The sequence below is a fragment of the Silene latifolia genome, chromosome X (assembly GCF_048544455.1).
Source record: "Silene latifolia isolate original U9 population chromosome X, ASM4854445v1, whole genome shotgun sequence".
In the NCBI taxonomy this organism is placed as follows: Eukaryota; Viridiplantae; Streptophyta; class Magnoliopsida; order Caryophyllales; family Caryophyllaceae; genus Silene; species Silene latifolia.
In genome coordinates, this window is record NC_133537.1 from 12,568,323 (window position 1) to 12,593,434 (window position 25,112).

Here is a 25,112-nt window from a genome sequence, read left to right on the forward strand (position 1 = left end):
TATTATCCCTCTCAATTTTTTAACTTTCTCTAATCCCTAATCCGTCATACTACATATTAATAAAATTAATAATTAATAAAGCCAACCACCCCACTGTCACCACCTCCATTTCCCTATCCGAGCACCACTAACCACCCACCGGCAACCAGTCGCTTTCCCAAACCAACGACTGGCGCCTACCCATGAGATACACCGACCATTTTCCATGATCGCTCCACTCTCGTCGCACATCGCCCATCTTAAAAAAAGGGATATTCTACATGGTACCCCTCAATTTTATGACTTTCTACATGGTACCCCTACACTTTTTAAAACATACATGGTACCCCTAATTGTTGAGATTATGATTAAGTGTACCCCTAAACTTTATTTTCCGTCAATTAAACTCAGTTTTAAGCGTTACGTGATTACTTGGACGCGTAACCAAGCTTGTCATTTATCATCCCATGACATAAGGACTCTATTAGGCTCAAATATCCATCTTTGGACGTGATAATTTGGCGTGAGATCGATAAATTTTCGTCAAAAATTTTTTAGCCCATATATATCAATAAATATTAGGATCGAGATGAATATTGAGCCTAATAGAGTCCATATGTCATGGGATAATAAATAACAAACTTGGTTACACGTCCAAGTCAACACTTAATGCCTAAAATTGAGTTTAATTGACGGAAAATAAAGTTTAGAGGCGCACTTAGTGATAATGACAACAATTAGGGGTACCATGTATGTTTTAAAAAGTGTAGGGATACCACGTAGAAAGTCAAAAAGTTAAAGGGTACCATGTAGAATATCCCTAAAAAAAAGGCAAGCAATTTAGTCTTTTTTGGAGGAAGTCTAATTTCTGCTAGGAAAGAGAAATTGAACATCCGTATAATACCTCTTTCTTTTTAGTTTTATAACCGACTAAAACAATTCCTATGTTTACAATATGTAAATTATTATTTTCACCAAAAAAAAATATGTCAATTATTTAGCACGAGTTGTTACTTAAATCTATCACAAACTTGTTTTTTTTTTTTTTTACAAAAATCTATAACAAACTTGTACATTATATGTTGTGCAGTAAGGCAGAGTACGGATCGGGTATCCGATCCAAACTGCTAGTTCAGATCAGATATTCATATTAGAAATCCTGAAATTAGATATCCAATATCCAAACTAAATGTTTCGGATATCCAATGTTCGGGTATCCAAAATAATCGGATCGAATGCGGGTATCCATCGATATCCATACTTTTGAATTTACTTAAAAATTAAGTTAGAAACACGATTATATTCATAATCTTACATGATCCATGATTTTCTTTAGTATTCTTACTCCAATGTTCTCGACATAAAATTTAAGTACCACTTACATATTTCTCTAATATTTTAAACATTATTTAAGTTGCTGTATCAAATAAAATTTTATTTTCTCGAAATTATACTAGAAAACTATAGTTTCGGATCGGATCGGATATCCAAATGTTTTAATTCTAATATCCATATCCAAACCAAAACCAAAGATTTTTGATGAGATATCCAAACCAAACTTAACTTTCGGATTGGATATCCAAAAATTCGGATCAGATTCGGATCGGATATCGAATTGGTTTGGTAAAAAAAATATGACGGTCTATTGATAAAAAAAATAATTTAATCAACAACATTTTGTATCTACTATAGAAAATAATAATTTTCATTTTTTTTACGTGAAGGTCTTCTCTCATCTACTTGATCTACATTGACTTAAATTTGTTTTCTAGCTAGTAAAGACGTAATTAAATTCTCATCAAAATTAATTAGCAATTAAAATCAATCCATTAATTACCTCACCATCAATTTTCACTTTTACTCCTATCTTATTACAAGGAAGGCGAAAAGTTAGGACAAAACCAATTCAAATTATTAACCGTTGGATAAATTTTTACACACAATCAACGGTAATGATCAACAAGCTTAATTAATTAATAAATGAATAAAAGGCTAATTACAAGCTTAATGTCCTTAACCCAAATAATTAGTCAAACCCTCATTTAACTACCATAAATCTTGCATTTTTACTAGCTTTTAACATTTCTACTTCATTTCTCATAAAAATTACTTAAAAAAAGTTAAAATTGTTGAGGTTTTGATGGAAGGAGGAGTAGGGTATGGCATAGAACAAGCAAATTATAATTTCTTAGCAAAATCAAAGTCTCCATTATTATTATTTAGATCAACTCCTCCATTTTCAGCCATTAATAAGTTTTTAGAGGTTGCCCATGGGAATAATAATCCGAAAACAAACATCGTCACCACCACCAGCACCACCGCGTTAACCAACATGGAAGACTACGGTGATTTGTCTACGTCGAGTAATTACACTCTACGTAATACCATGCAAGAGAACAATTTTGTTCATGAGTCTCGAAATAGTGAGATTTGTCATGAAGGTATTGTTAATGCACCGAGAAATGAAGAGATTAATTCTATGTCATCGAATATTAAGGGATCGAAGGGAAGGAAAGCAAAAGGTTTCAAGGATGATATGATCAAAGGACAATGGACCGAAGAAGAAGATAGGTTTAATTATCTTTTACCCTCTCGTTTAATTATTTTTTTATTAAAATATTTACAATTTCCGTCTCAATCATTTGTTTACTTTTGATTAAAATATATTATAAAAAAAATAAAGGTAAACAAATGATTGAGAGGAATGAAGTCTACATAATTTGAGAAATGAGATCCCTCTTTCATGATTAAATTTGGTAAAAGTACGTAGGTTTGTGACGGCTGTCGGTCGGGACGTCCATCGGTTACAAATTCTAGTCACAAATTTAGTTCTTGTGGTAATATTAGATGAACGGCATACATTATTTCCATTGTAACTAGAATTTGTGACTGATCGACAGCCGTCACAAAACCTACGTACTCATACTAAATTTGTGACTATAATTTGCGATCGACGGCCATCCGTGCCAAATTTATGTAATTTTTTTATATCAATTTATCTACATACGTACGTACTTCATTCTTGTAATTACAATTTGCGACCGAACATAATTAGATACAATATGATGTATCTCGTTTATTAAAGAGTATGTTTTTGATTGAAATGCTACTTGAAATTCTACGTGTAAATATGATGGAACCCATGAATTAAAATCTACTCCCTCTTATTCAGACGATAGTTCCTCTTTCATTATAATACTCCTCACATATATTAGTGAAGGGAATATTAGGCTGAATAGGAGAGAGTATATATCTAGTTGGTCGAAAATCGTGTTTATTGGATTATTTTTCATGTTGTATATATATATTATGAAGGTTGTTGAAGACATTGGTATCAAAATATGGAGAACGAAAATGGGCTATGATCGCAAGAAGTCACTTAGTAGGTCGGGCAGGAAAGCAATGTCGAGAAAGGTGGCATAATCATCTTCGTCCTCATATAAGGGTAATTTTTCATAATTTTTCTTCTTGTAGTTGTAAAAGTATCTATTTAAGGACGAGTAATATTTAAAATTAATTAAATTGCGAAAAGTTTTTGGTTATCTAAAGTATCACATTATCGTACATTCGTACATATGTCCTATTTGATTGAAAATAATTTTTGCTTAGATTCTGGATATATTCATAATTTCATACTATACAAATTAAAAACATAAAACGAGAAAATAACATTTTTTGGCTGAAAGGGTACGTAAATTAGATTTAAAAGAAAAAAAATTAGGGTTATACAACAAATCAAGAGAAGATAATATTAATCACTTTAGCTAGCATATTTGATTACTTGCACTTGTAATAGTTCATGCAATGATCATTTGCAGAAAGATGCATGGGACGAGGAAGAAGAGAGGATGTTAGTATCAGCTCACCAAGAATTCGGAAACAAATGGGCAGAAATCGCAAGGCGAATTCCAGGAAGAACCGAAAACTCAATCAAAAACCATTGGAATGCAACTAGAAGAAGGCAAAATTCTAGGAGAAAAACCAAGAACAAGGCTGATATCATCAATAATCAAGGTGAAGGTGAAATCCAATCTTCAATTCTCCAAGAATACATCAAAATGAGGTATCCATGCCCTAATACCCTTCAAAACCCTAGTTCCGCCACCACGACCACCACCACAACAACCACCAACGACGATTCCCCATTGTCGCCTATTTCGATATCCACCAACTTCTCTAGGGACCCACCTAGCCAATTTGATCATTTTCTTCTAGAACCTTCTAATTATAATGACCAATATTATTTTGATAACCCTTGCCATGATGAGGTTATTTTCATGCAACAACTCTTTAGAGAAAACCAAAACCAAAACCACAACAACAACAATAATAATTACATTCAAAACCCTAATAATTTTGATTGTGAAATCGTCGACTCAATGTGGATGAACTCATTGTCATTTGATCATAATAATCACGTCCATCATTATGATTATGAGCAAAGTGCTTATAATATGAACCCTAGTAGTCATAATGATGCTACATGCTTATACTCTGACAACTACCTAGCTGAACTATTAGAGGGGAGATCAAGTAATGTTGATCATCGAGGAGGAGAGACAGACCGCTTCATATTGAATTATGAGCCCTACAACGATCAACTTGATCCGAGGGCTGACATGGTAGTGGAGGAGATTGATCAAGGGTATGTTCCTACTACTACTACAACTAAGAAGAAAGATATGGATTTATTTGAGATGATTTTGTCTCCTCATTTTTCTCAGTCAAGTAGTAATTCTTGTTACTACTAGATTTAATTTAATTTGTTGCATCAAATTAATGTTGTTTATTAATAAGCTGACAATTTGTTTAATTTCATGTAGTCGTAATTTGCTTTATTTCTGTTGTTAATTAAGTTGGGGTACTAGTCAAGTACCTCTTGTTGTTACTATAGTTGTGTGGTATGTTGTTAAACACTCATTTTAATCATTTTAAGTTGATTAGTGACACTACTTAAGTACTTTATTTACCTTGTTTTTTACATGGTTTTTTTTTGTATTTAATTATCAACTTTTTTTAACGTGTAAAGGCGTGTAAAGGCAATGTTGGAAAATTATATTAGTCCTGATAACAAGTATAACGGTCTTATACTATATTCTTTATAATGTTGTATGACCTCATGATTTTTTTGTTATGTTGAATGACGGCCATACAGTACAATAGGTTATAGGTACAAACAACGTAAATTAACCGAGGTATTTATTAAAAATGAAAGACAATGAAATACGGTGGAATATCAAATATGTACTATGTAGATTAATGGTATTAAATCACATTACAAGACTTTACTCGGAAACTACCCTGAACTCGGTTGTTGTACCATAGATGCAGCCGATACCACCTCAAAATGCGGTTGTAATAACATTTAAACTAGTTTATTTGCCAGTCTAACACGCTATGTTACTTCGACTCTTTTAATAGCTCTTTTAATGCTATGTTCACCCTAACACTGGACATTCGAACATTGGCATGACAGATGGAAACCTCATTTTAAGCCAAAATATGCAGATTTTCTCAAAAATAACCAAGTCTAGCACTTGATCTAAGAAGTTTGAGTAACATATTAAAGACCGTGAGCGAAAATGAATAAACAAGCACAAATTTTCAAAAGGGATAATCTTACATTTACGGAGTACTTGCTAACTTTCTACTAAGGAAAATGAGATGGCGACACCGGATATTACTCAAATTGAGCGACACCCGGGGTATTATTGTAATTTCCTTATGTATTTTGTCGCCCTAGCACTTCCCTTCTACTAATACATTGAAACTAAATCATTTCAAATATTTATGTGCTATATGGTAAAGAACTACAATGGACCTAAATTTGTATACCATACAATCACATTACAATCAGAACATTATACGTAACATAAAATAGAAAGCGAGATCAGATTCAAGGCATATTCCAATAACCAAATGTATTTTTAGTGGATCGGTGATTTCACTTGCCCTGGAGATGGTTCCTTGGATTGATTTTTTCCGCTACAGGAAACTAATCCATAGGCACTTTTAATGCTTTTGGAAAGACGGTTCAGAAATCGCATTGGTGAGAATCCATGCTTAGATTTCTTTGAACAAGGCATTCTATGACCACCAATTCCCTTAACAGTCGTCTCCATCGGAGATATGTATCTATGACGTGTTTGTTTTGAAGAAATATGTGTTTTGTTAGCGACACTCGACATTTGAATTTTTAGAATCTAGAGAGAAAACTAATCAGTTGAAAACTTGAAATTAAGATATGCTTACTTTGTATTTATACTACATACAGAACTGGAGATGTCCTCCGCGGTATGAATTCAGCCCTCGATTTATTTCATTAGACTAATATAGTCAATTTTAGCTGTCACCCTAGAGTTAATTACCAAAAATGCAATATACATAAATGGAAAGGAAAACAATGTTAAGTAGATTCAATGACTAGTAACTTAGTAAGTGTAGACAGCTAATGTATCTCGCGTCAGATTATCTCTATCTATCTAAAGATTCGACAGACACAAGATATAAAACCAGATTTGTACATGAAATTTACAGAAGGATTCGAAGCATCAAATTTACAGAACTACGGAAGGATTTGAAGAATGAAATCGGTCAAGAAATGCAGAAACTGAATTGTAGGGAGAACAATAATTAGGTAGATTTATGTTGTTAGCTGCATTGTCAATCATTGTAGAATCACTGCTTGAATGCTGCGAAATCTTGAGCCGTGAGATTAACTCAATACAAATTATTTAAATGAGAGAAGTTAGCATCGAAGACGGTTTGGCCGAGTGGTCTAAGGCGCCAGATTTAGGCTCTGGTCCGAAAGGGCGTGGGTTCAAATCCCACAGCCGTCAACTTTTTAGCCTATTTTTTGTAAACAGTAAGTAGTAGTATAGATAATTAGAGCAGTTACGATTAACATATTGCAAAAAGGGCGTTTGGTCTAGTGGTATGATTCTCGCTTTGGGTGCGAGAGGTCCCGAGTTCGATTCTCGGAACGCCCCTTTTTACCTAATGGAAAGTGGAAACTTTATTGATTTTTTAAACTCTTAACCTTGCATCTTATTTTTTCGCCTATGTTAGTTAAGGTAATATGGCAATCTATGATTCTATGTTACTCATGGTTATCTGTCTGTATTGTTCTTTTGTGTTGCTATTCACTCTTGCAGACTTGCACTGTATGTGTTAGAGGCCTTAGAGCAGGTGTGGAGGCGTAGAATTTGTGTCGCGGCTGCATTTGAAGTTAGAGCAGGTGTGGAGGCGTAGAGCTTATTGTACTTCTGTTAGTTATGCTGGTGGGTAAACCCTTTCACATTGCACATTAAGGTCATCATATAGTTATGAACTTATGATACTGTCCAACTTCAGCAATTAATGTTGGAAATCACTCAGATCAAATTGTCAAGTATCAGATTATTTGGGGCACACACAATGTGATCTAACCTCCACAGCTGTGTTGGTCATGCGTCATTAATTAGTAAACATTGAAGTCTTGTCTAATGGTAGATCGATGTACAAGGTACATTAAGACTCGACTACGCCACACATCAATTCTTACGGTATATAACCCTCCTTCCTTACACTAGCTTTTGCTCATCTTTAAAAAAAAAAAAAAAAAAAAAAAAAAAAAAAAAAATCCTTGGTAAGGCCACAGTTTACTAAAACCAACCACTTTGGATTTTAGAGGACCGGTACGACCTGTTAAGTGACAACAATATTTTAAAAAAAAAAAATAATTACCATGCTAAAGGCACTTTTGCTCAGCTATTCTGAGTGAAAAACTATTACTACTACAGTCCTACACCAATAATGTAGGGCGTTTGTTACTGAGTACTCCCTCTGTCCCGGTCATTTGTTGTCCTTTTCCATTTTGGGGTGTCTCAGTCATTTGTTGTTCTTTCTATTTTAATAATGAACTTGATGAGTAATTTGATCATTCTCATTCAATTTGTTCTACCTGTCATTTAGTTATTGGTCATCTCCTCTTTCCTTGGTCTTTGTGCCAAAACCAAAGGATAAGTCCTAAGGTTTGATGCCTTATTCCGCTTGTACTGGTATTTGCCTTTCATTTCGGAAGTAAAGAAAACTCGATTACATGTGTGATGTAATACAGGTATAGATTCTTCAACAGAAAGTATCCGGCAAAGATTAGTTATTTGCTGATTAGAAAAAGGGCAGGGGAACCTTTCCATCTTATGAAAAGCTACTGATAACTTTTGCTTCTTTGAACCAACTTAAGACCATGTTAATGATTCTCGTTATCTAGAAAAAAAGCGCTATTGGCCTCAGCTAATACAATAGTTCTTGAAAATACCATACACGATCGAGGTTGATCCAAAGGTTTAAAGGAATATAATCTGGAATGCTAATCTTAGTGAATCTTAAATTTGTTCCATGTTTTCTACTTGAGGGAGGTTAATTGTAAATTTGTACTGTAGTTTTTATTAGCAAAAGTAATCCCTTCCCATAGCTATCTTTCACAAGAAGGATGTCCTATGAAGCATATTCCTCTTTAGATAAGTGGAATGTAGACTCAGCAATGACACTGGTTTACGTCGAAATGGCTAATTTATGCCGTGAATTATCCATTTCTAGATATTTCTAGTGCGACTGCTGCCATTGAAATGACTTCGAATAGGAATGCAAGATGGTGGTGTACTAGGCATAGTACCAAAGTAGTGCCTTTGGACTCACCCCACTATCATGTAGGCTACCCGACTTATGCGGAGCATTGTTTTTTCGAGGTCTTAAAGGCAGGGTAAGGCTGTGTACATCCAATTCCCACTTACCTCACAATTAAGGCGGTGTAAGGTTTTAAGATGAGTTTTAAAGTTGCAAGCTGAGAAAAGTCACTCAAAACCCATAAATATTCACTAATTTCACCAGCTGCCTTAACATAAGGGTGAAGTTACATGAAGTTACATGAACATACGGAAATTATAACACACAAGAACAATCGGAACCAAAACATGATGGTCCAAAACATAATCTAATTTACTTCGATTATCATGGACTACGTTAACAGTGACATAGAGTACATAACTAAGCGCTACAAACACGATATTTTACAAAAACAAAGATTCAAACACTACAAACTATTAAGATTACGAGTTTAAGACGACATCCTTATCAAGATAACCTAAACATTATGTCATCCAGGTACTCAAAACTCATTGTTTGAGCCCCAAGATAGTTCTCTAGCAAATCACTTCTCTGGCTATTCTGCCCCTGCATTGTTAAACCATACGAGCCATTACCATACGGTGACACGACCAAATTACTCCCAACTGATTCAAAAGGGATGGTGGCGAAATTGTTGGTTTGATCCCATTGGAAATGTGATTGAGTAATTGAATGCAAAGTAGATTGATGTGGTGTTTGCACAGTAATTGTTGAGTGCTCTGATGAATTTGACATCTGGTTGATGCTACTGTTGTCTGCAGAAAGAGCCTCATTGACAACATCAACGGTTGTGATGTCATGTATACTAGCCCTTCTATTATCTTTCCCACCTGATATTTGCTGCTTTGATATTTGCCTTATGAAGTATTTCTGTGCATGACTTGCTACCTGGGTGGGTGACTTTGTTAGCACAAAGTTCCTTGATATGTTTCTCCAGTCACCTTTTCCATATTTTTGCAACCCCAGCAGAAACAACCTGAAAAAAAAAACCCATTATTTTAATAAAACCCGTGTCAACTTCAGCTAGTCTTGTTTAGTACGGATATTAAAACGGGTCAATATCATCCCATATGGGCATATAGGACAAATCTTTTACTTTTCCTAATGCATTCTTCTTTTGTCCTATTCATCCCACACGAGTATATTTGACTCGTCTTAAGCTTAAATGGGTACTTACGTCTTAAACAAGATTTTTTTTTTCTTTTTCTATTAAATATTTCTAGCACTTCAACTTATGAGTAAAAGGTATAAATAAGTCAGTAGTTTAAAAAAGAAACTCCATGTGATGCTGAACAATGCTTCAAATAAAAACGGCTATTTTACTATACAACTAATTAAGTTCAAAGTGATAGACTTACTTGTGCTCTTCTTCAGTCCATGGAATACCTTTCTTTCTCTCCGGATAGGTGGGCCGCCGAGCTACGGCCCCCCTTTTACCACCACGGCTATAAGAGTCTATGTAGCCATCATCATAGCCATAGTGGTGGACCCAGTCTAAGGAGAAAGCAGAAGCAGAAGCAGAAGCGGTATTATAATAACAAGGAATTGGGACTAAACCAGCTTCGATACTAGTAATATCATCTTCCAATTCCATGTATTGTTTGATCACATCACCTACAGTTTTCCCCGGGAGCATAGCCGCTATCTTTTGCCAACGTTCTGGGGTGTCCGTATCATACACTGCCAAAGCATTCTCAAAGATTTTGTTCTCAATTGGTGTCCATTTTGCAACTTCTTTACTCTCATCAATCAACCAACTTGCACTTGACAAGTATGGTGATAACACCTCCACCATCTCCCACATCATCAAAGAGTTGCAACAACAAAACGATAAGAACTTAACTACGAGAGGTTTAGATGCGCGCAACCTTAGCTAACAAGTTGACATGTTTCCTGAGTAATTTATTTTTGATAATGAAAAATTTGATGGCGATCGGTGAAATTTAAGAGGTGGAGATTTCACAATGCCTTAAAGTGAGTGTGAAAGAGAGGAAGGGGAGGATCATTTTAAAAGGAATCAAAATACTAAGGAGTACAACTCCTTTTATCTCTTGCATTGGCCTACTTCCCTCTTTAAGAATCTGAGAAAATACTCACCTCTAGAAATCTACCAAAAACCTCTCATACATGTGAAATATTCTACTCCCTCGACACACCTATTTTCACCCCATTTGCTTTATTGTGGTTTCCAAGACAGCACTTTGATCGTATTTTTCAACCTCTATATGTTACTTTTTTTTCTTGAAATTCTTTGTCGTGAAAATAAGTACAAATGTTTTTATTCTCGAACTTTGACTTCCCAAAAGCAAATGGAGTGAAAATAGGTGCGTCGAGGAAGTAATACTTTATCTGTCTTAATCAATACTTTATGTTTTCTTTATCTTTCCCTAGTAAAATTATGTAAATGTAAACTATTGACTAGGCATAGGCATAGGAACTAGGAAGCTTAAAATTAAAAATATCACAATATTTGCATCTTTATTCTTTTGTCGCACATAAAAAAAAATCGTATATAATATAATCGTTCTTGAGGTGTGAAAAAATAGCAAAATTTATTGAAAAAAATCGTTTCTATTTTTCTGACTCTTATATGGATAGAATGTGGAATATATTTCTGAAAAAGATAAGTTATAGTTTATCAATAAGTCTTGCTTAAAACGGTGGACGACACTATTCTTTTTAAGTTTAAGACAAGTTGATAAAGACAAATCTAGGCAATAAGTGAGGTGATTTGGTATGTATTTGAATTTGTGATATTTTATTAAAAGGACATTAATTAAACAAGAAGTAAAAAAAAAACAGTAATTCTCTTGTACACGGTCTTTTTTACTCCCTCCTATTCCAAATAACTCTCTCCCTTTTCTTTTTCATCTATTCATATAACTCTCCCCCTTTTCTTATTTAGTAAAGCTTTATACATATTTTAATCACGTTATCCCACAACAATACTTATTTTAATCATCTTACCCCACAATAATACATTTCCTCTCTCCAATTACCTTACAACACCACAATACTTTACAATAAAATAACTCTTCCCTTAATTTGCGTGCCCTTTTAAAAGGGGATAATTATTATAAATAGGAGGGAGTATGTTTTTTTATATAAAGTGATCACTTTTTGGTCAATAGTGAGCACTTTAAAAAAAATAATCATTTTTTAGTTATACAAAATCGTCATTATATAATCAAAAGAGGTCAATAATTATAACAAAGTGATCACTTTCTCTTAGTCGCACGTACAACGGTCACACAGAGAATTTGCGAAAAATAAATGGAGACTTTAGTGGTTTAACCTTCTAATCATATCGTCCTAGGTATAGAATTTAGTAAACCAAGCATATGATGACAACTAATAATGGATGATGGCTACTTCACCTGCCTAAACACCAGTTTTATTTTATTTTATTACCTTTTAATTCTCCGTAATTCTTGTTTAAGATGGAGTATTTGTCGTAAATCTTAAACCCGATTAAATATTATAGAGGTAATAATAAAGACACTTTTTTTAGGCAACTCGTTATATAATTTATTATGTATTTAATTCGTTTTAAATTTAAAATGGATAATGTAACGAGAATTTGTGTTTAATTGTATGACATTTTCAACTGAAAAAGACATGCTTCTTTTAATATCTCAGCTTTTGAGGCTCTCCCTCTCAATTACCAATTGAATCATAGCAACCTTAGATTCTCTTCCTTTATAGAGTTGTTGTCGACTTCTTAGTGGTAGTATCAAGATTCAAGACTGCGACAACTTTGAGGAGGAGACAATTGCATAGACAAGTTTTATGCAATATTGTAAAATAGTCTACAAAATCATTGTTTGCTTGATAAAGTTCTTACAATGATGTTTAAGAGCTTTTTACTCTTCTCAAAACTTATAAATAAATATTTAAAAAATTATATACTCACCGCGCTTCAGTAAATTTATAGTTTGTGAATTTATCAGAAATATCAATTTGGGATTACGGCTTTGATATTGTTGTTGTTGTGAATTTACACAAGATGGTATCGTACAAGAGACCATCCCAAATCGTCTTCTATTCCATTTTTAACTCGTCGGTCTCTAAGCTAAGAATTTCTCGTATTATGATTTCCAATTGTTTAAACCTTCTTGTTCGTTGCATTTATTTTGCATTTGAGTTGCAATTGATTTTACGATAAAACTTCCCTTAGACTTATTAATTGAGCCCTTTTTTCTTTCTTTGGGTGTGCCCAGACATGTTTCATTTCGCCATTTTTCAAGCATTTATACTCAGAAATTCAGAATGACTTGGAATATATAATATGAGGACTTGCAGCGATAATCTTAGCGAATATCCATTGTACTCCATTAATTAAAATATTAGTGACGGTCTACTGTCAGAATAATTGCCGGATGATCAAGGAATAAAATAGCTATTGCACCAACTCCATTATTGTAGGACCAACATATTAAGGAGCTTGGGTATGGTCAGAGGCAACAGTAAATCTCCCTTAAGTCGTCATTATTCGACTTAAACTTAAGACAGGTCAATATATATACTACTACTACGTGTGCCCTTATGACACTCATTAATAATCCATACATGGTAATATTAACAACATATTCACATGAGATATTCAAATATATTCTCAATTTTACCATATTTAATGAGAATATATTGTTACTTATCCTATATGGATTATTAATGTGTGCCCTTAGAACACACATTAGAAAAACCATATAAAAATATATAGAGAAAATCAATATATTATCTTATATAAACAAACTAGTTTTAACCCGTGCAAAAATGCACGGGTATGTATTTGGGCCGGTATTAATGTTTTTGGATGTATTTTTTTTTTTGCATTTCTATTGTACTTATCTAGTTGGTCTAGATGAGCGATCTACATAATTAATGTTTAAACTTGTTACAAATACGTGTTCATATTCAATGGTTTAAGAGAAAATAACAAATGATTTTTTTTTTAAAAAAATATATCGTACTATCTAGTTTTTAAAAATTATGCATGTAATTTATTCGCATTATATGTAATTCAATCCCGTAACTAAATGTAATTCCTTCTCGTAATTATATATCAGTATATATATTTTTTTTAAAATTATGTAATTCATTTATTTTTAATTATTTTCATTTATTCCCATTTGTAATTCATTCTGCTTATATGCCATTAATTTCATTTATTCGAAATGTATAAAATTATTTTATAGTATTATTTCATAGTATTTGTTCTAAGACGGAATTTGTCGCATGTTTGTATAGCCGGAATTCTGAAGAAATAAATACATTGCACACTAATGGGTCCCCCCCGTAACATGTATTTCCCAAAAAAAAAAAAACTGAATTAATGACGTGGCACGTCCTGGATTGAGTATTGTCTTCTGAATTAATAAAGATAAGATGATATAATACTTAATCCATTTTAAACTACTCCATCTTAAACGAGAATTTGGTAAGGCAAAGCCATGGTACAAATGCGGTCCGGATTCTCTCCATTTCCTCAAAAGAAATGGACATCCATTTCTTATCAACGGTCCGGATCAAATATTGTGATGATCCAACGCTTGTAATCGTTTCACAAAAATAAAGGTTTAATGGATGGTGAGAGAAAATATATTAAAATATAATTGTATTAGAGAGGAAATGGAGAGAAGGTAATGGAGAGAATCCAAACATGTACTCTGAGGTTTTTGTAGACACTGGAGTGCCACAAAAGGAAGGACACGTGGCAGGTGTTTACTGGATAAGACAGTGGCTGGATTTATTAACAGATGGAGCCAATCATTCATAGCAATCCTAGGTGGCCGCATTCAGAGTCATGCCTCACTATCTTGGTGACTTGGACCACCTAGATGACAATTATTAGTACACAAAATCTCATTATACGCGGTAACTATCCGTCTATAACTAAAGACGGGCTAAGTAACATACCACATTAGGCATAAGATAAACAACAACTTGCGCAGTGGAACCTAAAAATGTCACTACTTTAAAGGTATTTGACCCGTCTCTTGTTATAAACGGATACATCCGTTTATAGCAAGACTTCTTGTTATTAGTATCATACTCCCTCCTATCCAATCCATTGATAACATCTACTTTTTGGAGGTTAACTTTCGAAAAAGTTAACCGTAAATATAATAAAAAGTATTATATTTTGAACATTGAAATTAGCATATTTGGATTTGTTACAAAAAAGTCTTTCAAAAATTTTTTTTCGTAAAAAAAATTCGTGCTTACATGAAGAAAAATCAGGTCAATGTTTTGCCCCAAAGACCACTCAATTGTAGATGTTACCAATGGATAGGATATGAGGGAGTATATGAGTAAGTCGGGCTTTGGACAAAATTTCCGTTTTATCTTTAAAACGGATCTCAATATTACCACAATGTAAGATCTTTTTTTTTTTTTTTTTTTTTTGGCTTAATTTCAGCTCATTTCAGTTCAATTAAGCTCCATTCAGTTCAGCTCGGCTCTTTTTAACCGAAAAGAACATGACATTAATAAGGACAAAACGGATCGTATGTATTATATAACCACCGTATTGTGTAAGAACAGTTTTATAATAATAATAATAATAATAATAATAATAATAATAATAAGAAGAAGAAGAAGAAGAAGAAGGGCTGAGCAAAAAATCCGATTATCCAAACCGATCCGAATTTTTGGATATCCGATCCGAAAGTTAAATTTGGTTTGGATATCTGATCCGAAATATTTGGTTTTGGTTTTGATATGGATATTAGAATTAAATATTTGGATATCTTATCTGATCCGAAACTATAGTTATCTAGTATAATTTCGGGTAAATAAAATTTTATTTGGTACCACAACTTAATTAATGTTTAAAATATTAGAGAAATATCTAACTGATACTTAATTTTATGTTGAGAATATCGGAGTAAGAATACTAAAGAAAATCATCATGTAAGACTATGAATATAATCGTGTTTCAAACTTAATTTTAAAATAAATTCAAAAGTATTGATATCCGCATCCGATCCGATTATTTTGGATATCCGAACATTGGATATCCGAAACATTTGGTTTCGATAGTATATCTAATTTCAGGATTTCTAATATGAATATCCGATCCGAACTAGCACTTTGGATCAGATATCCGATCCATAATCCGTCCTATTGATAATAATTCACTAACTTTTTATAGTGAGTAAAATTAAAGAAATACTTTTTGCAGATGTAAAATTATTGTGAGTAAAATTAAACAAAATAGGGTGAGATGAAGTGGTTCATGCAGATGTAGAATGTTTCTGCAGGCGAGTAGAAAGCCATGAACTACTGCACTGATGTTTTCTCTCAATTTCCACTACTCACATCACATGGTTACTACACTTTATGTCTGGTTGTTGAAAGGCTAAAAACCAATGGCAAGCAAACTAAACAACCCACCTGGCCCATTATTTGTACCCGTTTTCCATTTATGGCTAAGCATATGAATAAATTTCTTTTTAGCATCTCCCATTTTGGTAAAGAGACCCTTAAAATTCGACACGTCAAAGTCATTTGCCACTTGACACGGTCCCATTCAATTAGATTATTGGACGAACAGTCGTCTCATTATCGACGCACTATCAGTACTCACTTTCATTTGTGAGAAGGACACTATCCGTCTATATAATGAGAATTTGTGTTGGACGAATTACAATTAATTATGTTGGAAAGCTTTAGTTAATGAAAAAGCAGGCTTGTTAAGTTGTCCTATTACTGTTTCTTTTGAGTGAAATTGTTGTCTTAATTAAACTGTTTTGGGTGGCTTATTAGTTGACGTCCATACTCTTATTATTTTATCATAAATGTTTGCTTAAGACGGACAAAAGTAGAATATATTCATGTGGAATGGATGGGACAAAAGCAGAATGCTTTGAAAAAGGTTAAAAAGTTTTGTCGTATATATCCATGTGGGGAGATATTTAACCCGTCTCAAATTTAAAACAATAGTACCCGTCTAAAAGAGGAATTTTTGTTATTTTATTACGTAAGCGTGAATAAAGCAACATAGCTTAAGACTCAGCTTTCCTTAATTAATTAGATCAACATATTAAAGGGGCCGGGTAGTTGTTGATTGTACGGCGAACACTAATCTGGCCAATTAATTCAACTGTGGGGTCAACGGTCCATCTTACCCGAGTAATTAGAGTATCTAATTAGCACTTAAGCAGTTCTGTTTTAATGGTCTTAAAGGTATTAATTTATTTGATTCTTTACGTTTGATTAAAATATTTTTTATTAAAAATTCCTCGTAAAGAATCAGATTAGATGGAGTACTTACTCCGAATGAAAGTATTTTGGGTTGGGTATCGAGTTTTCGTAGAATTTCACTAGTTTTACAGAACAGATTTGGATAGAGTATAGATCAAAAATACGGAATGTATCATTTCGGGACTACTCTAGGACTTCTTACATTTTCAATTTTTCATGTTGTATTGGAGTAGTTCATTTTACAAATGACTAAGAATGACACTCGATAATGTCTAATTAAATGGATCGGAGTAGTTCATTTTACAAATGCTCTGGAAATATTTGAATATGTTGCAAGGAAAATTGGCACATACTACAGTTCATTTTACAAATGCTCGGAACGCCAAAAAATTGTGAATCAAAGTCGTAAATACAACGAAATTAATTCAATTGATTCAACATTTGGGAAAGTCTTTAGGAGGTGGTAGTAGAGTTTCATTTGGCCCTACTCCATTTTCCACCAAGAATGCCATCTTCAATCCCCATGTTGTGTGTATTTCCAAATGACAATGTAAGAACCATACTCCTGCACACAATAACCAATAAAATGTCCATGCCTTTATTATAAAGGGAAAGTTAAGACGTTCTATTCACCTGATAGCGTCTGTTTGGATATTTTTATTTTTCTGGTTGGCTCTGAAAATTATATTTTGTGTTTCGGAACATTATTTTTTTTATTTATTGGCATTTTTTAGACATCAGTGGAAATTTTATGTTTTAAATTTACCTGGATTATCCGCTCTGAACCTGATAGACGTCCATCCACCAGAAGGTACACCAACCGTGTTCCTCTCAACAGGATCGACAAGATTGAATTTCTTTGAATCTTTCTTAGGATTGTAGTTACCCGAACCTTTCCCAACAACAAAGAAATTAAATCCATGCAAATGGAACGGATGATTTTCCGGGGTTAACATGGCGGTATCTTGCAACACCAATTGTACCGTAGCATTGTAAGGAAGTTTGTACACTCTAGTCCCTTTTGTAGTCTGAAAATTACTAACTTGATTGCCCGTATAATTAAACGGAACTGGAGGATTAGCTGGAAAATCCGCTGTGAAAACCCCGCTAGTGTTGAAATAATGAGCTTGTAATAGAGATACTGTAGGCATAACAAAGGTGACATTGTTGATATCAGCCACAACTCTAGACCCATTTACGCAAGTTGAGCAAGGGTTTACTCCTAACCCGACTGCGAAAAGTAGAGAATGATCAACACTTTGTGGGACCCTAACAGGGTACTCCTTAGAGTTAAGGCCTCTAAGAGAACTACTGAAGGTATCAGCTACTTGAGTAGCATTGATGGGAGGTGGGGCGGTCAGGGTTGTTGTTAGGACGGAGGGTGAGTTGGTCAAGTAACGGACGGTGGCTAATCCGGTGGCGTTATCCACTGATATAGGTGCATCCATGAAGGGTGAAACAACTACTAAATATTTTCCTGTAGATTTATTATTTGCTTCGAGGATGACATTTGTTGTTTGTCCAGGGGCTATGACAATGGCATCGGTTTTGAAGGGTTTTACGTATGTTGCGTCGACTTCTACAACTGTGAGATGATGGCCTGCTATTTTGAAGAAGAGTTCTTCGTTGAGTGCAGCATTGATGATGCGAAGCATGTATTTCTTCCCTGGTTCTACGGGTAAGTTGAACAACTCTGCATCGAAAGATAAAAACGGAATTTTATGCTTAAAAAAGGGTTCATTAATGATGGATGGTATGAATAGTAAGAATGCTGTAGATTTACTTTGTGAATTACAACCCTGAACCGGCCCTGGATATCCGTTAATTGTATGAGCATCAGAGACGTTAGACGCTAAGCCGGATTTCAAAGCTTGGTTGATCACAGCTTCAACATCTGATTTCCACCATTCACCTATCATCCATTACATCAGAAACCATATATTAATCCAATGTAAATTGCCAATAATATGATAGTTTTGTCACTTAAATGCAACAAGAAGAAATTTACAGTAGGTAGGATTTGAAAAGTGTAAAAGAGAGGTCCAAAACTCTCTAATGTCAACCTGTGTTACCCCGACTCTCTGACACGTGTCGAGTGTTAGATACGGCTATTTTGTCCCAACTTTTCAATTTTTTGGTCTTAAATGAATTGTTGAAATGTCGTGTCAGTGTCGGACAAGGCCCAGACAACAAACCATGAACCCTCATAAAAGTTTGAATCTTTACCTAAGACGACGACCGCTTCCTTGTGGGGTTTGGGGAAAGGATAAGGAACGCCGAGCTTGGGTAAAATGACAATGGCACCATGGACTGTGGCTCTGAGCCAGAGGATATGAGCATGCCACAGAAGTGTTCCTCTTTGGCCTGTTAGAGTGAAATTGTACAAGTATGTTTGTCCTGGCTGTATTGGGCATTGTGTTATGTATGCTGGCCCATCGGACCATCCTGTCCTTATCTGTCTCACTCCATGCCTGGCCCAATATGATTTTAACGAGTTAGGATATCCGACAACAAAAATTACTGCGTATCTAGTATAGTCTCGTAAACTTTTTAGTTTTCAGTAACAGTCTCGTAAACTATTTAGACTTTCCTTTTTAAGTACCCTTAGGGTACATGTTAGAAAAACTATATATCATGTGATTTTTCAACTCGCTGACATTCTGCGAGTTAAGGTCACGAATTTGAACAAGAGGTGAAGGATGGGAGTGAAGGTACTGACCAATGAATGCTGACATTGTACTTGACGTGGTTGACCACCTTAACAAGTATAGTATCATCTTCCCTGGCCACAATAGTAGGACCTGGAAACTGTCCATTGACTGTCACTATCGGTTTTGTTGCGCAAAGTCTGGTCGTGTTCTTCAGCACCACCTGTAACAAGCGTATTTTTCAGAATAAGAGGTGTGTGTGTAATTGATCATATATCACAAAAACTCAAATAAGATTCGGAATCTGTTATGGATTCCACGACGGTCAGAAAATGTGACCGCGGGTATTTATCCTCTCCACAGTGTGTGTAATTGATCATATATCACAAAAATTCAAATTTGTAACCGTTTTTTGTGCCAGTCGTAACAGCATGTGTTTTTTTTTTAGTGTGACATAAATAATGCACTTACATTGAACTTGTAGTGGCGAACGCGGCATTCAATCAGCATTGCAGAAAATAGGCAAAGAACTACAACAATCAACGCTCTATCGACAATCGGAATAGCCATCTCTGTAAGTTGCTCTTCTTTTACTTCAATTAAAATGATTATGGAAAAGATGCTTGAAGTATAGTACGAAAGAACATTAGCTTATATAGGATTATGCTAACAAGGTATATTTCCTACATGCATATACACTATTGATAAGATGTCATTGTAATGTTACTGTGTTGGGTATGTGAAAAGGATACTTGAAATGAACTTGCTACATTTTGCGTACAGATCATTGCTTTTCTTGTAGACTACACCAAAGTAGTTACTGGGATACATACACTTACATATAAAAATAAAATGGTTGATAGAGACTTAGAGAGGGCTTGAGCATGAGTCGTCGGCTAGTCGCCTGTCAAACCTATGTTACTCTGATTCTTCTGATTTTCCCAAGTACCCTTGTTGGACTTTCGACACCTCATTTTAAGCCAAAATATGTATATTTTTTATAAAAATGACCGAGTTCGACACTTGGACATGCACCCGTGTCAGATAGTTCTAAACGAGTCCAAGCTACATAGCCGTCAACATTTTGAAAATTGTTAAATTTCATTAAAAATAAGGAGGATTAAGTAAAGAATTTTTTCTAATTCTCGATTCCGTCTTTTTATGGAATTATATTTTCTGACACTTATTATTATTATTATTATTATTATTATTATTATTATTATTATTATTATTATTATTATTATTATTATTATTATTATTATTATTATTATTATTATTATTATTATTATTATTATTATTATTATTATTATTAAAAACCCTTATTAATATTATTATAAAGGGAGTATCAAATAAAAACAGTTTATAAAGCTAAATATAGTTAGCCAGTTTTACTTCTTTTCAGCTACTTCAATTTTAGCAGCTATTTTCCAAAATGTGAATGTGGTGGCCTAACAATGTGAAAGCATTACCTAAAGTACAACGGAACCTTGGCTACCAATATTCAACCAAACAATACCATAGATTATTTCCACTTCTGTAAATCAAACATTTTATAATATAAGTTCAAACCGATGATTTAAAAGCTGTTTATTAAGTAACTAATCAATGTAATATATGCTGTCTTTTTCTTGGTCATTTGTTTACCTTTTATATTCTTTGTGAGACGTATTTTCATCAATAGTAAACAAATGATTGAGACGGGGTGGGTGCATACTAATCATTGTAAAAAACTGAATGTTCCTACTTAGTCGCATTACAATAGAGAGGAGAGGGAATCGAATCTGGGACCTATTGTCCACAATACCTCCGTCTTAACTACTAGACTAAGACATCTTCGGTGGTGAGAACAGAAGATTATGTGAACCCTATATTAGTTATAACAAAAGTTTATTACATGTATTTTTGAGATACATAACGGAAACCGCCTATATGTCTCTTAAATTCAATCGGATTTTCTAATAAATCATTAACTTTATACTTAGATGAAACTTGAAAGCCACTTAGAAAATGAGTTTGTTTTGGAAAGTCTAACACAAGGGTGACAAGATTAACTAAATGTGATTGAAGTTATAATAATATATGGAGAGTAGGAAAATACTAGTGCTGTTAGCGTTAGGAATTAGATATTTGGTAATCGGTTTTTCTAGGTACGCGTTAATAAGCTTAATATGGCATTCATTATACACCATCACAATATTACAGGAACTATCAACAAGAAATAACAATGGTCGTCAGCTACATCAATTCAAAGCTACTCCAGATCAACCAGAATTACAAGAATTATTCTCGAGCAGTTGTATTGAATAACCCTACCAACATTGACAATTAAAAGATGTAATCCCCTTCGTTTGCATTCAATCATAAAGTTAGTATAAATACAAGGAGACTTAACCTACCTTCCTAAATTACAGGATCATAAGATCATTACAAAATAATATCTTTGACTAATTATATACACTAGAATATTTACATATTCTATTACACCCCCGCAGTCGAAACGGGAGGAGAGCGGATGTTGAGACGGGAACGGAAGTCATCAAAGAGAGGCTTTGGAAGGCCTTTAGTGAAGATGTCAGCATACTGGTAGCGAGATGGAACGTGAAGAACGTGTACCTGACCAAGAGCTACCTTTTCACGAACGAAGTGAATGTCCATTTCAATGTGCTTTGTTCGTTGATGATTGATGGGGTTACCCAAAAGGTAGACCGCACTCACGTTGTCACAATAAACTAGTGTAGCCTTAGATATGGGACAATGAAGTTCAAGCAAAAGATTCCGCAGCCAACATGTCTCGGCAACAGCGTTGGCAACGCCACGGTATTCAGCTTCAGCACTAGAACGCGACAAGGTGGGTTGCCGTTTGGAGGACCATGAGACAATGTTGTCACCCAAGTAAACACAGTAACCAGAGGTGGAACGCCGGGTGTTGGGGCAGCCTCCCCAATCTGCGTTGGAGTAGGCAATGAGGGACCCCGTTGATGACGGCCGAATGGACAAGCCGTGGGCAGTGGTGCCACGGATGTAGCGTAGGATGCGTTTCAGGGCCGCGAAATGGGGTTCTCGGGGAGCATGCATATATAAACAAACTTGTTGGACCGCATAGGCAATGTCAGGTCGAGTAAAAGTGAGATATTGGAGTGCTCCGGCAAGGCTGCGGTAAAGGGTCGAATCGGTGACAAGGGGACCCGAATCAGCACTGAGTTTGCCCTTAGTGTCAACCGGTGTCTGAGATGGCTTACAATTTGTCATGTGAGCTCGAGCCAATATTTCTTCAGCATACTTTGATTTAGAAAGAAATAACCCACTTTTGAGGCGAGCAACAGATATACCCAGAAAGTAGCTGAGAGGACCCAAATCTGTCATAGAAAATTCCGACCGAAGACTAGTAATAATCGATTGCTGTAAGGAGTCGGAAGAAGTGACCAAGACTATATCGTCCACATATAACAATATAAAAGCCGTGTGTTGTGAGCTGTATAGCACGAATAAAGAGTGATCAACCCGGCTATGAACGAACCCAATAGAACTGACAAATGTTGCAAATCGCTGGTACCAAGCGCGGGGCGCCTGCTTTAGACCATATAGAGACTTTTTCAACAAACAGACGTGGTCGGGGTGGTTAGCATCACGGAAACCCGGGGGCTGGTACATGTAGACTGTCTCGGCTAAGTGCCCATGGAGGAAAGAATTTTTCACGTCAAGTTGGTGAATATACCAATTGCGAGATACGACAATACTAAACACGGTCCGAATAGTGGCGGGTTTGACGACAAGACTGAAATTTTCTTCACAATCAATGCCAACCTGTTGAGACCTGCTATTAACAACAAGACGGGCTTTGTACCGTTCTAAATCGCCGTTAGATTTAAATTTATGTTTGAAAAGCCACATACAACGAGTAACGTTCGCATCAGACGGCTTAGGATCCAAGACCCACGTATCATTTTTAATAAGAGCATTATATTCATCGGTCATGGCCTGTTTCCAATTTGGGTCACGAAGGGCACTGATAGGGTCACGGGGAAGAGGGGAGAGGTCGGTGGTGGAGCAAAGGTTAGTGATTGTTTGGGGTTTAAAGATCCCGTGTTTGCTACGGGTCTGCATGGGTGGGGAGGAGGGGGCGGAAGCGGAGGGGAGGGTGATATGGTTGGGTAGGCCATGGGACGTGGGAGAAGGTGGTGTTGGTTGGTCTGCGGTTGGAGGGGAGTCAGGGGCTGGCTGGGAAGTGGCGGGTTGGGCAGTGGCGGTGGTAGTGTTTGTGGCAGTGGTACTAAGTTTAGGGCGACGGGAGTAGACAAGCAGAGGGGAAGTCGTGTGTTGGATATGGTGCTGGAGATAGGGTGAGGGGTCAGGATCTAAAAACTGGTAGGAGGTGGGGGATCGGTTAATTTTATCTTGAAACGGAAAAATGGTCTTGTGGAACGTAACATGTCGGTTTATAAGGACTTTACGGGAAGCTAAGTCGAGACACAGATAGCCGCGGTGAGCTGAAGGGTAGCCGAGAAAGACGCATGGGAGGGAGCGTGGTTCAAGTTTGTTGATGGATGAGGAGGGAATGTGAGGGTAACAAAGACAACCGAAGACACGAAGGTGAGAATAAGATGGAGATTTGAGATAAAGACGCTGAGTAGGAGAGATGAGACGATTAGCCTTGCTAGAAGTGATATTATGTAGATAGGTAGCCATAGCAAGGGCGTATGGCCAGAGATTAGGAGGAGCGTTAGAGTGAGCAAGGAGTGTGCGTATGATATTATTTATTGTGCGAATTTTTCGTTCAGCTTTGCCATTTTGACTAGACGTGTGGGGACATGAGAAACGGAATTGGATACCGTGAGTGGTGAAAAATGTGTGATAGGAGGAGTTATGGAATTCGCGACCGTTATCACATTGAAAATTTTTTACTTTCAGATTAAATTGAGTATGTATAAAGGTGTGAAATTGAGAGAAAAGAGAAAAGACTTGCGTTTTATTTTTAAGTGGAAAGGTCCAAAGAAAATTGGTGTAGTCATCGAGAAATAAAAGGTAGTAGCGGTGTCCTAAATTACTGAGGACGGGGGAGGTCCATAGATCGCTGTGGACAATATCAAAAGGCAAATATGTAGTAGAATTATATGAAATAAAAGGGAGACGAGTATGTTTTCCGAGTTCACAGGCATGACAAAGTTTTGTGCGAGACACATTATTACAAGCAATAGTAGAATGAGAACGGATTAAATTAAAAATCTCAGGCCCCGGATGACCGAGACGTGAGTGCCAGGTGCTCGGAGTGACAGCCGAGAGAGCTAGGAAGGAACGAGGTGCTGCGGTTTTGTTGGTGGAGACGGGGTTTAGATCACCGCTGCTACTGCATCTCGTAAGAGGGGTCCCCGTCAGTAGGTCCTTCACAGTAAAACCAAACGGGTCAAATTCCACAGACACATTATTATCAGTAATAAATTTGCGGACAGACACAAGGTTTTTAACAAGACCAGGAGCATGGAGGACGTTATTTAATTTCAGAGGGGGTAGGGGTCGGGATAATATAGTATGACCGTAACCCAGAATTGGAACATGATGACCATTACCAACGATTATATGGTGCGGGGTGCTCGAATTAAAATAAGAGACGAGGGT

General features: G+C 35.6%; 2 protein-coding genes and 2 non-coding genes across 4 annotated transcripts; 2 read left to right on the forward strand and 2 right to left on the reverse strand.

Annotated features, from left to right (window-relative positions):
* The first annotated feature begins 6,738 nt into the window (after nucleotides 1-6,738).
* Nucleotides 6,739-6,818, forward strand: TRNAL-UAG (transfer RNA leucine (anticodon UAG)). The gene has a single exon. It is a non-coding gene; the product is annotated as a tRNA-Leu (tRNA).
* A 78-nt stretch (nucleotides 6,819-6,896) lies between these two features.
* Nucleotides 6,897-6,968, forward strand: TRNAP-UGG (transfer RNA proline (anticodon UGG)). Its single transcript has one exon. It is a non-coding gene; the product is annotated as a tRNA-Pro (tRNA).
* A 1,843-nt stretch (nucleotides 6,969-8,811) lies between these two features.
* LOC141622907 (transcription factor DIVARICATA-like) lies at nucleotides 8,812-10,759 on the reverse strand. The gene is made up of 2 exons (XM_074438933.1): nucleotides 10,005-10,759; nucleotides 8,812-9,622 (listed from the first exon to the last, which is right to left on the reverse strand). The coding sequence occupies exons 1-2, from the start codon at nucleotides 10,451-10,453 to the stop codon at nucleotides 9,094-9,096; spliced, it is 978 nt and encodes a 325-aa protein (XP_074295034.1). The 5' UTR covers nucleotides 10,454-10,759; the 3' UTR covers nucleotides 8,812-9,093.
* A 6,215-nt stretch (nucleotides 10,760-16,974) lies between these two features.
* Nucleotides 16,975-20,210, reverse strand: LOC141621222 (laccase-4-like). The gene is made up of 6 exons (XM_074437877.1): nucleotides 19,971-20,210; nucleotides 19,571-19,722; nucleotides 19,078-19,322; nucleotides 18,635-18,763; nucleotides 17,618-18,544; nucleotides 16,975-17,416 (listed from the first exon to the last, which is right to left on the reverse strand). Exons 1-6 carry the CDS (start codon nucleotides 20,067-20,069, stop codon nucleotides 17,286-17,288), a joined length of 1,683 nt encoding a protein of 560 aa, XP_074293978.1. The 5' UTR covers nucleotides 20,070-20,210; the 3' UTR covers nucleotides 16,975-17,285.
* Between the last annotated feature and the right edge of the window lie 4,902 nt (nucleotides 20,211-25,112).